Source organism: Carassius carassius, chromosome 17, assembly GCF_963082965.1.
Source record: "Carassius carassius chromosome 17, fCarCar2.1, whole genome shotgun sequence".
In the NCBI taxonomy this organism is placed as follows: Eukaryota; Metazoa; Chordata; class Actinopteri; order Cypriniformes; family Cyprinidae; genus Carassius; species Carassius carassius.
The window spans coordinates 23161784-23175218 of NC_081771.1; the positions used below are offsets into that span (position 1 = coordinate 23161784).

At 34.9% G+C, this 13435-nt stretch overlaps 1 protein-coding gene across 1 annotated transcript; it reads right to left on the reverse strand.

The window, feature by feature from the left end:
• Nucleotides 1-1374: 1374 nt before the first annotated feature.
• Nucleotides 1375-9888, reverse strand: rhebl1 (Ras homolog, mTORC1 binding like 1). Its single transcript, XM_059571303.1, has 8 exons — nt 9614-9888; nt 8168-8239; nt 7557-7624; nt 7388-7470; nt 4103-4159; nt 3963-4010; nt 3069-3150; nt 1375-2894 (listed from the first exon to the last, which is right to left on the reverse strand). The coding sequence occupies exons 1-8, from the start codon at nt 9663-9665 to the stop codon at nt 2802-2804; spliced, it is 555 nt and encodes a 184-aa protein (XP_059427286.1). The 5' UTR covers nt 9666-9888; the 3' UTR covers nt 1375-2801.
• Nucleotides 9889-13435: the final 3547 nt, after the last annotated feature.

A 13435-nucleotide genomic window follows, 5' to 3' on the forward strand; every position in this document is an offset into this window, starting at 1 on the left:
GAGGAAAAAAAGCAAAGTAGTCCACAGATTCCATGTTCATTTTCAGCAGTGTAACAAAAAATTATGATCCCATGAAAATTATTGACTGAATAAACTGCACATATATGGGAGGAAAGCATACAGCACTTACATTTGTGTGTGTGTGTGTGTGTGTATATATATATATATATGCACATACATATATAAAATGGAATTCGCTTTATGTACAGGTGCTTCTCAATAAATTAGAATGTTGAGGAAAAGTTCATTTCAGTAATTCAACTCAAATTGTGAAACTCATGTATTAAATAAATTCAATGCACACAGACTGAAGTAGTTTAAGTCTTTGGTTCTTTTAATTGTGATGATTTTGGCTTCACGTTTAACAAAAACCCACCAATTAACGATCTCAACAAATTAGAATAATAATAAAAACATTTAGTGAATGGTTGGCCTTATAGAAAGTATGTTAATTTACTGTACATGTACTGAATACTTGGTAGGGGCTCCTTTTGCTTTAATTACTGCCTCAATTCAGCGTGGCATGGAGGTGATCAGTTTGTGGCACTGCTGAGGTGGTATGGAAACCCAGATTTCTTTTGACAGTGACCTTCAGCTCATCTGCATTGTTTAGTCTCTTGTTTCTCATCCTCTTCTTGACGGTACCCTCTAGATTCTCTATGGGATTCAGGTCTGGTGAGTTTGCTGGCCCGTTAAGCACACCAACACCATGGTCATTTAACCAACTTTTGGTGCTTTTGGCAGTAAGGTTAGGTGCCAAATCCTGCTGGAAAATGAAATCAGCATCTTCAAAAAACTGGCCAGCAGAAAGAAGCATGAAGTGCTCCAAAGTTTCTTGGTAAACGGGTGCAGTGACTTTGGTTTTCAAAAAACACAATGGACCAACACCGGCAGTTTGAAGGCTCAGGAAACCTGTGCCGGTGTTTTGATTTGATTAGCTGTTTGGCATGTTATCATATTCTAATTAGTTGAGTGAGTTTTTGTCAAAATCATCACAATTAAAAGAACCAAAGACTTAGACTACTTCAGTCTGTGTGCATTGAATTTATTTAGTACATGAGTTTCACAATTTGAGTTGAATTACTGAAATGAATGAACTTTTCCTCAACATTCTATTTTATTGAGAAGCACCTGTACTGCAAATGACTATATTGATTAATTGTAAGATGTTATCACTCCACCATCAACTCCTAAGTTTGATGTTTGACAAGTTACTAAAAGCTGTGACTAGTTATTTAATCTCTGCAAACATGCATTGTACTAAGGTGGATAAACAGCAAGTTGCCTTATATTGAAAATGTATTGCCATAACTATTTCAACTGTGATGTGAGAAATCCAACTGTAAGAACGAAAACAAACAGAAAACAGATTAACACGTTGTTTAAATGTTTATTTTTCCATATACAAAAATTCCATATACAGAAGTCCCTAAAATTATAATGAAGAAGGATGTCAAAATTATAAAAATGAAAAACCTGGCACCCTGAACTTCACAGGAAAATGAGGAGGTCAGATTTCAAAGGACCCTTGGACTTCAGTAGTGCTGATTCAATGTAGTATAGGTCTGGACATTTCTGGATGTTATTCGTATCTTGGTGCTATTTAATATCACTAAGGGGTTACTAAACAGGAAGCAGGTGGGATTCTACAACTACACTGGAAAAAAAATGTTTTGGTAGCCGGTGTATTATCAATCGTAACGGCTCTACAGAGGTATTGTTTGTGACCCTGCTTTTAAATGAAGATTAAGCTTATACGACTATTCCACAAGGGGAAACTGTTGATCATGAATTGACTGGTCCTTGGAAACTATGTAAATATTAGACTATGCCCTCACAAACGGCAAACTGTCTGTATGAAGTTCAGCATCACACTAAAACTGTTTATTTTTCTCACAAACACTTTGATATGCCACGTTAAGATAGTTTATGCTGACAGTGGCATGAATAAAATGGGTGTAGGGCATCGTTACAGGTAACCAAGCTGAATCAAAAGCAAAACACTTTCAACAAATGAAAAAAAAAAAAACGCTAAATCTCACAAATAGATTTCCAAAAAAGTTTTAAAGATCTCATATTTACTTTGTACTGAAGGTTTAGAAAAAATACAGTTCTTGTAGTCACTTGACTGTGTATAAAACCAACAGTGTGAACAGTGGATCTTTTAGGATGTTGTTTACATCATCTTATATATACACACCCACACTTTTCATACTCCACTGTGAAGAGGAAAGGAGGAGCACAGCACTGACTTGTTAATATGTGCAGTCTCAATGACAGTCTCTGTAAAAACTAAATTTAAATGGACTACTGATACACATTTTAATTCTGCTGGTTACTCAAGATAAGTAAAATTAGTAAATAGTTGTCAAAGGGAGAGCAAAAAAAAAATAACGATATTCCAAATAAGAGCAACTGTGTACTGCTGAGATAATCGGAGACCGTAGAATGCAGACAGGTTAATACCTGTCAGATTAAACATTAAATGTCAGTCAACAAAGCTTAAAGTAAAAGAGATGGGAGATTTTAAATAAACAGTAATTTTTTTTTTACAGTAATTTTACAGTAATTTTAGCCTCATATAGCATTCATATTGAATTCCCAATACTGAATGAGAAATTTTTTTTTTTTGGAAGAATGTTTGTTGACATTGGTTTTGAACAATACTGATTTGCTTAAAAATCTGACTGCGTTTGGAAATAATTCATCAGGAGAGGACCTGTTACTGAACTGCTCCATTATAATTAATGGCATGGTGATGTGTCTCTTCAGCACTTCAGCATGTGAGTTTACTGTATGCCTTACATCACAGCACACTTCTTCTCCTCTGATGGGGCATTTCCATCAACTTTTTCCATTTCCAGAATAATCCTCTTGAAAACCTCTACAGCTGTCTGTAAAATGAATGCTCTTTTAAAAGGGAGAACATTTACAAAAATGTTCATAAGGTACAGAAAGCAAAACTGTGTATTGCAGAAATATGTCTATAAAACGTTTTGTAAATAAGTGTAAAAAAAAAAAAAAAAAAAAAAGCCAAAGTTCTTTATTCAAGAAAAAAGAAAAGCTACCTGATTTTCCTTAGCAGATGATTCCATAAAAGCGGCACCCCAAGAATCAGCAAGCTTCTTGCCCTCTTCTGGTTTAATCACTCTAAATAAAAAAAGAGAAAGAGTGAGCATGAGAGTGGAAATGCTGTGCCTACCAACTATCTCATTCCCTTTGCAACTGCCCTTACTCATATTGTTGCTGCTTATACAGACAAAAGCACAAAAAGGCATTTCATCACATTGATGAATGTTAATAATGTAAATCTCGTTCATCCTTTACCTAAATGGCCCATCAATGCCTTACTTTAACACACTTGTTTTAAGAGGGTATCATTCAACTGTATGCCCCAAGGAAGCATTATCATGATGAGACCAGGCTGGCAGACTCATGATATTAAGGCCAAATTATTAAGACTAGAAATTGCTACATACATTTTTTGTATATACGATTTTTAGTATATGCAAGTATGTCTACCACATAAAACAAACTAAATATCAAAATTAATATTAAAACTCTTCGTCAGGAGAATAAGATAATTAGAAAAAAAAAAACTTTGAACTGGAATAGGTTTGAAGAACCCTTTAAATGTAATCCAAAACTACAAAAGCCAATATGGCCTGGGTAAAAATTGATATCCAACCATTATGTCCGAAGGCAAAAAAAAATAAAAAAGCTTTATCAAAGCACCACCTTTCAGACTGATGTAAGGGTATGCCTGAATAGTATGGCATTTGGGACCATTCTACCAAATCTATGTACTTTTTCTAAATATTTTCCCTATAAAACTCAAATTAAACAGAAAAATTATAATAAATCTAAAACTTCACCATCATCGTCATCAGCAGCAGCAAAAATTGGTTTTAAGTGCCTGGTCCCTAATACATGCAAAAGGGGAATATATAGTATATGCTTACCTTTCCATGTGAAGGTCTTTTTTGTTCCCAACCAGAACAGTAGGTACCCTGGGTAAATGTAATATTTATGACTACATGTTTTATGACCTTTATGATATAATATTTTAGACCATATGTTCACAAGTTTAAACCACACTTACTGTATCTTTCCAACCATATCAAGAAGCTTGTCATGTAGAACCTGCACAACTTCAAAACTGAAAACAGAGTTGATTGTTTACATTTTATTGGCCTCTGAAAAAAAACCATATCAGTATCTAAGCCCTTACACTCGGAGGAAAAATAACCCATTTCAGAATATGAGGTTAAAATTTTCATTTTTCTCAGCCATTATTGAGTGTGTCATTAGTGTTATATATCTGCAATGGTTGTGACATATACAAAAAAAAAGTAAAATATATTCAGCGTTTCCTACATAGTGTTTTGCTGGGCAAACTGACGCCTGTCTAGAAGTAGCCATGTGTGCCCACAGACTTATGTAACAGAAAAGGTGATATAGGTGTTGTTTAAGCGACTTCATAACCAGTCCAAAAACAAATATGATGCGTCACATTGTTTGTTCTCAGATACCAGGAGTCATTCCTGTGCATTTCTGCCGGTAAGCTGCCACTAGTCTCATCTGTACTTGCTCAAGAGTAATTGAAATTGAACACGCAGATTCTCTCTCAGGCAATTTAACCTACTAAGACCTTCAGAGGAATGGAATGTTATTACATTACTCAGCAAGACTGCCATAGAGGCGGAGTGGAATCGATTTTTCCAGCCCAGAACACTGGTCAGTAATCCACACCGGAACCATTATGATGGAAAAGGGGCTTGATAGAGCCATTGCTGATTCTATTTTAATTTTTGCCCTATGTAGTACATCTATAGTAAGCTATAATATAGTATGTCTATATAGCAATCCAAATCATGTGGCAGTCATAATGGTTGCTAGTGCAACCAAAACAGAAAATGTCAGTTCACTTGCTATTGCAAAAGTTTTTATTTTTATTATAGTAAGATTAATTAGGAAACTAATGCAACATTCTGAAACATGTACAGAGCATTATTAGTACACATATATATTAAGATTTAGAATGTTATCACACATTTGAAACAGAAATTAAGCTAAATATTTCAGTCACAAATGGCATCAAAGCTGTAAACCAGAGATTGTTTTGTTGATCTGTCTTGTCATTGTGCACATGGGCTGAATACCTCTAAAGTATATTGGTTAACTGTAGTGCAATAAATCGCTAGATCACAGTCAATATATCCACACTGAAGTAGCTTTGATTAAAGGTGCTATACTTGTTTCTCTCTTTATAAGACCTGACTGTAATAACTGTACTGAAATTCCATGCTGATCTCTGTGACAGCATGTTTCTTTTTAATCAGTAAAATGAAAACCGACTTGAATTTCAAACAGTATAAAGACAACAAACAGATGAAGTATTAGAAATCAGTCTTAGTACAAATGAGTCACAATTGTCCATACAAGCTTATGGTCAATGGAATATACTCAATAATTAGGATTGTGAGACGCAGGCAGAAAAACAAAAAATAAATAAACAAGGTTACTGTCAGAATACAGAAAAAAAGATGCACAAAAAAAAAGATTTTTTTTTCATTTCGTATAGCTGGAACACAGGTGCTGGTCATATAATTAGAATATCATCAAAAAGTGGATTTATTTCATTAATTCAATTCAAAAAGCTAAACTTGTATATTAGATTCATTCATTACACACAGACTGATATATTTCAAATGTTTATTTCTTTTCATTTAAATAATTGTAACTGACAACTAAGGAAATTCCCAAATTCAGTATCTCCGAAAAAAATTTTAATATTGTGAAAAGGTTCAATATTGAAGACACTTGGTGCCACACTCTAATCAGCTAATTAACTCAAAACACCTGCAAAGGCCTTTAAATGTTCTCTCAGTCTAGTTCTGTAGGCTACACAATCATGGGGAAGACTGCTGACTTGACAGTTGTCCAAAAGATGATCATTGACACCTTGCACAAGGAGGGCAAGACAAAATGTCATTGCAAAAGAGGCTGGCTGTTCACAGAGCTCTGTGTCCAAGCAAATTAATAGAGAGGCGAAGGGAAGGAAAAGATGTGGTAGAAAAAAAGTGTACAAGCAATAGGGATAACCGCACCCTGGAGAGGATTGTGATTGTGAAAAAAAAACCATTAAAAAATTTGGGGGAGATCCACAAAGAGAGGACTGCAGCTGGAGTCAGTGCTTCAAGAACCACTATGCTCAGACGTATGCAAGACATGAGTTTCAGCGGTCACATTCCTTGTGTCAAGCCACTCTTGAACAACAGACATTGTCAGAAACGTCTCGCCTGGGCTAAAGACAAAAAGGACTGGACTGCTGCTGAGTGGTCCAAAGTTATGTTCTCTGATGAAAGTAAATTTTGAATTTACTTTGGAAATCAGGGTCCCAGAGTCTGGAGGAAGGGAAGAGAGGCACACAATCCACGGTGCTTGAGGTCCAGAGTAAAGTTTCCACAGTCAGTGATGGTTTGGGGTGCCATGTCATCTGCTGGTGTTGGTCCACTGTGTTTTCTGAGGTCCAAGGTCAACGCAGCCGTATACCAGGAAGTTTTAGAGCACTTCATGCTTCCTGTTGCTGACCAACTTTATGGAGATGCAGATTTCATTTTCCAACAGGACTTGGCACCTGCACACAGGGTCAAAGCTACCAGTACCTGGTTTAAGGACCAAGGTATCCCTGTACTTAATTGACCAGCAAACTCGCCTGACCTTAACCCCATAGAAAATGTATGGGATAATGTGAAGAGGAAGATGTGATATGCCAGACCCAAGAATGCAGAAGAGCTGAAGGCCACTATCAGAGCAACCTGGGCTCTCATAACACCTGAGCAGTACCACAGACTGACCGACTCCATGCCACGCCGCATTGCTGCAGTAATTCAGGCAAAAGGAGCCCCAACTAAGTACTGAGTGCTGTACATGCTCATTCTTTTCATGTTCATACTTTTCAGTTGGCCAAGATTTCTAAAAATCCTTTGTGTATTGGTCTTAAGTAATATTAAACATTTTCTGAGATAATGAAATTGGGATTTTCCTCAGTTGTCAGTTATAATCATCAAAATTAAAATAAATAAACATTTGAAATATATCAGTCTGTGTGTAATGAATTAATATAATATACAAGTTTCACTTTCTGAATGGAATTAGTGAAATAAACTTTTTGATGATATTCTAATTATATAACCAACACCTGTAAATGAGTCCAAGAATAAAGAATGAAATAAAAAAAGATATTATTACACAAGCATGCAAATGTGTTTATTTGCATTATTAACCTTAAGAAAACCAAAACAGGGCAAACATTCCAATTATATGACTAATGAAAACAACAACAACAAAACCCATAAAAGTATAAGAAAGAAAAAATTCTGACCTTTTCATTGAAGTGACAGAATACACCAGAACGTAACCATGAATATCCATAGAATGAGACTGGGGGAAAATGGAATACTCATCCTAAACAGAAAGGGGGAGGGGACAACTTGTATGAAAAATGATGGGGGAAAAAAAGTTACAGAAAGTTTGGACGGGGGTGTTCTGACCTGTCCAGCAGTGTCAACCAACTGGAGATTGAAATCCTGGCCATTCACAGACACCATTTTATTAAAAGCTTAAAGGCAAACAGAAAAGATGTATTCAATTGGGGATTTCAGAACATTCAAAGGTAGTTTTGGAGCAAAAATGTTCTACCAAAATTTCCTCTATGGCTTCTGAGATACTACACAGCACATCAGCAGGAATTAAAAACTGAATAAGGAACAAAAGATTTTCCACCCAATTTTCCTATTTAGTTAATCTGACAGTTGTCACAATATAGCATCCATTATAGTTGATGAAAATAAAAATATGTTGGCAACACTATCAACACAATTTGAATTACTTAAACAACATTATACTTGGCAGATAAGTGGTTCATTAAGATCCATATGATTATAACAGTACATGAATCAAATTTTAATGACACTAATTTCCATTTAAACAAATAATGATAACAGTTTGATCCTTCTACATGATAATGCTATTAAAAACTTAGTAGCTTATTCTAATGGCTAGTCACGACATGTAGGCCTATTAGTCCATAATGGCATTTTAGAATAATGCAATATATGAATGATAGAAAAACAGTACATCAATAAAATATTCCAGTACTTACTGTTTTCAATAGTAGGGTCATAGGAATCTACAAATTGTCCTTCTACAAACTGTATCGTGAGGGAGGATTTTCCTGTTTTTAAATAAATCGAAACAATTAGCAAAACAGTGTTTAACAATAATAACAAAAAGTGCCATGTATTATAAGGCTGTTAAATGGCATTAAGTACAATAATAAACAATTATTGTATTATAACAGAAAATAAAATAAATAACTAAAATAATAACTAAAGCAACAGAAAAGGTGTTGAGAAAGCTGCTGATTGATCAAACCACATGTATATGCAGTTTAAGAACATGGCACTAACACAGTGCATTTAAATGTGTAATGCATTGTGTGAACAATCCCAGGCACACAAGACCACAAGATCTGCCACTTCAGAAGGCACCAAATATAAAATGAGTTCAAAGGGCCGCCAGGTGTGCAAAATAAAGTTAAACAGATTTTTCGGTCGAAAAAAAAATCATATATACGTTTGTTCTATCAATATAGATTTACACCGTGTTGCTGCAACTGAATATTTAATTTTGCAATTTCGATTAAAAAAAAAAGAAAAAAAGTATATTTAGTATTTTTCAAGCTTTGTATTTTTATAATTATTATTATTATTTAATCAGCCATCATATGACGAAAAACCATTACTACACATCAACATATCATTGAATTAAATCTATTTATGTGTTGTCTCAAATGTAGAATTCATTGGTGCATTAAAACAGACCGGTAGAGTAACAAACTTTGGCAGCGGCAAAAGAAAGCCTCGTATTTTCCATAAGGTGCAAAAGGAGGATTTATTCTTTGTCATCGCGCAAGTCATTTTCACAAAACCATTAAAATGGTGCCGTAAAAATGTAAAATTAGACTCGACGAAGTATGTATTTTATTATTATTTTTTTTTCAAAATATTGATGGGGCAGTAAACTGTCCATGAACAGCGTCACGTTTAACGTTCCCTTGAAAATGACCGAGAATGAGGACCGTAAAGCCCTTTATGGACACAGCGGCTTCGACACGTTAACGTGGGTAGTAGTCATTTAGGTGGAACAGAAAGCGGCAATAACAAGCGAATTACAAGTTAAAGGGAACTGCAACTCGTTACAAATCACTTTTTGAGACATATCGAGATGTTACTAGAATTGCCAGATTGATGATATTACAGTTTTGATTGGCAAATAATGGCGTGTGACCCTCGTGTGTTTAGATTCGCCCGTTGCTAATTCCTGCCAGCAGCTTGCGCTTCTCAATTATGTTTTCAAATGCTGGTGCCCTGTTTGAAGTTTCTTTACAGTGTCGAAATGAATTATTTAATTAACTTGTCTGGAATTAAAGTGTCTGGACACTAGAGAACAGCTAAAATGAAATTAAATATACAACAAGAACTCTGCTAACTTAGCGACTACATAACATCAAATACTTCCTACTGAAAAAGGTATAGTAAACACTCACCAACAGAACGATACCCTAATACAGCAATCTTTCTGTATTTAGGTTGAGGCATTATTTGTGAATATCCTTTGAACGTCGAAAACAAAGAACTGGAGCTTAAGAAAGAAATACTTTATCAAACATTAGAGGTCTATCACGTGATAACAACAAACTTTTCCACGCCTTCCAGAAAGATCTTCATCGTTGTTTCTGTCGTATAAAGTAAACTTTTCAGTTTGTGTACGCCGTACAGCCAAAAAAAAAAATTTTCTTTGGAAGTAAACCTTTAGGTAGTGACGTCTTAAACCTACGACGAATGAACTAAAATGCTTATTCACTGCCGAAGTGTGTCTTCCACCTCTGGGTTATATGGCGGTTGACAAACCAATTGTTGGTACATTTCGCCACCTTCTGGGGTGGAGGCCAGGGTTCTTCTTCTTCTTCTTCTTCCTTTTAATGGCGGTTGGCAAACAACTTTTAAGTGTGCATTACCGCCACCTTCTGATATGGAGTGTGGATCACAATAGCCTTTTTTTTCACTGTCACTACTACCCTTAAATAAATAAATACATAAATAAGCCAATAAATAACTTCATAAATATCTAATAACATTATTGATATTCATACATTATCATTATTATTAAATACAACTTTCTAAGACAACTAAACTCATATCCTTCTACTAAGCCCTGTTTTATTCAAAAACACAATTATCGCTCTATACCCTACATGCCCTGAATTCATTTGTAATATTTCCCTCATTTCAAATCTAATTTTTTCTTTTCTAAACCAGTCTTTCAGCCTCATCCTTTCCTCCTTATACCTATGACAATTAATAATAACATGTTCTACTGTTTCGTTAATATTACAGACCTCACACATCCCAGTCTCATGTTTCCCTATTATTTTAAGCGTACTATTTAATCCAGTATGCCCAAATCTCATTCTCGAAATAATGTCCTCTTCTTTTTTATTCCTATTATTTTCTCTCATACCTCCTACCCTCTTTTGGATACTGTAGTACATTCTCGCTTTTGTTTCTATATTCCACTCTTCTTGCCACTTCTTCCTCATTTCTGCTTTATTTCTGCTTTTAACTTCCGCCTTACTATACCTTATTACCATATCTATCTCTGTTTTTTTGTATCATTTTTGGCATATTTATCAGCCAATTCATTTCCTTCTACTCCTATATGGGCTGGAATCCAGGGTTGCACTTTCAGGAACGCATTTGAGGGGCCGCGTTTCTAGGACCCTAGTTGTTTGTGACAGCGCCACCTATCGAGTCGGAGAGCCGAAGTACCAGGAACGCATTTCCAGGACCTTAGATTTGGAGGCCTGAAATAAGTGCCACCAAGGCAGTATTTTTACCCAGCTTTAACTACTTAAGAGTTTTAGAGGTTTTTCAAGGTTTATTTCACCCAAATACTACTTTCTTTATTGCAATTAAACCTGCTTCCTAGGAATGTTAAGTAATTATTTGGGTCTAAGTATAATAATATAATAACTCAAGTAAAATAATCAAGGAATCATGGTATAGTCTTTTCAGTCACTAGATTAACCACATTTTCAAGACACAAGGATGACTCTGGGGTAGATTTAAGATGATGTATATTTTATTAAATAATATATTACAACAGTTGAACTTGAACACACACAAAAACTAATTTGTTCATGACATGAACCACATAGAAATAGCTTGATGGACAACGTCTTCACTGACTCCTTAGAGAGAAAGAGAGAGAAGTGAATGAAATAAGGAACATTTAGTTGAACATGTTACTCTCTAATTTTAAATTTTATATTTAAAAGATCTTAGTGACCACAGAGCGCATACACATATATAATACAAAAATAATTATATAAATCTTCATACCAATTAATGTTCATAATACTGTTATTGCATATTGTTGAAAGATTTGGGAAAATGTTATTTTTATGTTGTGGGAACAAAGGTTCTTGAAAAATTCATGTCAACAAAGGCCATCTGAACTGAGAAAAAAATAATATAGATGCAAGATATCTGAATAGAAATAACAAGTTATTGACATGACTTTTCCTGACCTTTAAATATTTAAAGCGCACATTGTGATGTATGCAGCAGCACTACCTGCCACCTGGATTCTCTCCCATCTTTTCTCAGTTGTTTCTCTGTCACCCTATTAAATTCTTCAACTTAAAACTCAACTGAAATAGTAAATGGAGAACATTATCACTGCTGGGTTAACAGAAATAGTGTTTTCGCTTAAAAAAGGATCAAATGGACATTTTTGTAAAAATGTAAAGTGTAAAAAAAAAGCATACATTACAGTCCAACTACCAGGATCAATTCTGAGCAAGATCTCTACACAATAATAATAATAAAATAATAATAATAAAAAATACAATTTAAAACAGACAAGCAGTGAGACATTAGGCTGTACAGGCTATAGGAACATAGCCAAAACATGACACAATCTAACACATGATATTTTAACAGTCAATTATGATGGCCGCTCTGTAATGTCTGACTATTAAAATGTCATACATCTCAATATACATTATAAAACCATGTCAAAAAGAAGAGACGTACTGAATGTGAGCATGTGACAGTTAAAACATTAAGATTATTTTAACTTAATTAAAATGGTAAAACAATGAGTTATTAAGTAGCTTTCACAACGAATGTGCTACAGTGAATTGTACTGTCACTAAGTCAATAAAAACTTCCAAGTCATGCAACAGATTCGTAAAATGAATCAGAGGCTAAATATGATGACTATATGTATATGCATTCAAGACAATCACAATTGTTTTTAATGTTGAACAAATAAGAATTGATTCACATTTGATACTCACACTCTGATTTCCATCCATCTTCGCTGGTCCTCTAATTCAGTAGGTGGTGCTGTCACTAAAAACCTAGGGTCCTAGAAATGCATTCCTAGGATTGCGGTCCTGAAAATGCAGCCTCCGGTTTTGCAGGCAGATGCTCATACAAGGGGAATATGTACAGTAGCTATATGAGTGAAGTCATCAGTGGTGTATAAAGAACCTGAAAGTCATACTCAAGTAAAAGTACAGATTTCTTACCAGAAAATTACTTTGGTAGAAGCTGAAGTCCCCGTTTAGAATATTACTTGAGTAAAAGTCTTACCCTGATACAGTGGCGGACTGGGACAGTAAATCAGGCCGGGAATCTGACTCCACCCCAGGCCACCTCTGTTGCTGCAGTCACCACCACCCAATTCATGTGTCCACCAGACTGCTAAACTCTTTGGCTCTTTCAGTTGTTTGAATTGGGTTATATTTAAAAAATAAATAAAAATCCTTAGACTGTGGACGGGCAAAATAATCAAATGAACTATCAAGAAGTATCAAGCCATTCACTGTCTCTACCATCTTTCCCTTAATTCCCCTCTCTCTCACTCTGCACATTGAGTTTCTCTGCAATATGAAATAAGCACTTTCAATAATCTATATTAATTATGCAGCCATCAGTTGTATGTCCCAATGATCACAGTCCTACTACTGATGACCTTATAATTCATAAAAGCACATATTTTTAAGAGTATAGCTAGCATGTTTAGTTTTGCTAATAGCTTAAACTATACCTGAAGGATCCTGCCCAGACTCAAAAGCTGAACTGTCCACCCTCTCTTTTTCAAAAGCAGGAGTACTTTGTTTATTTTTTATTATTATATATTTTTTAAAATAGATTTTATCTAATGTAAGTTGCTTTGAATGAAAGCGTCCGTCTGCCAAATGATTACGTAAATATTAGGGCTGAACAGTTCAACTTTTTCACAGTTCGGTTTGTTTCACGGTTTTAGAGTCACGGCTTCAGCACCGTTGTATGTGCTA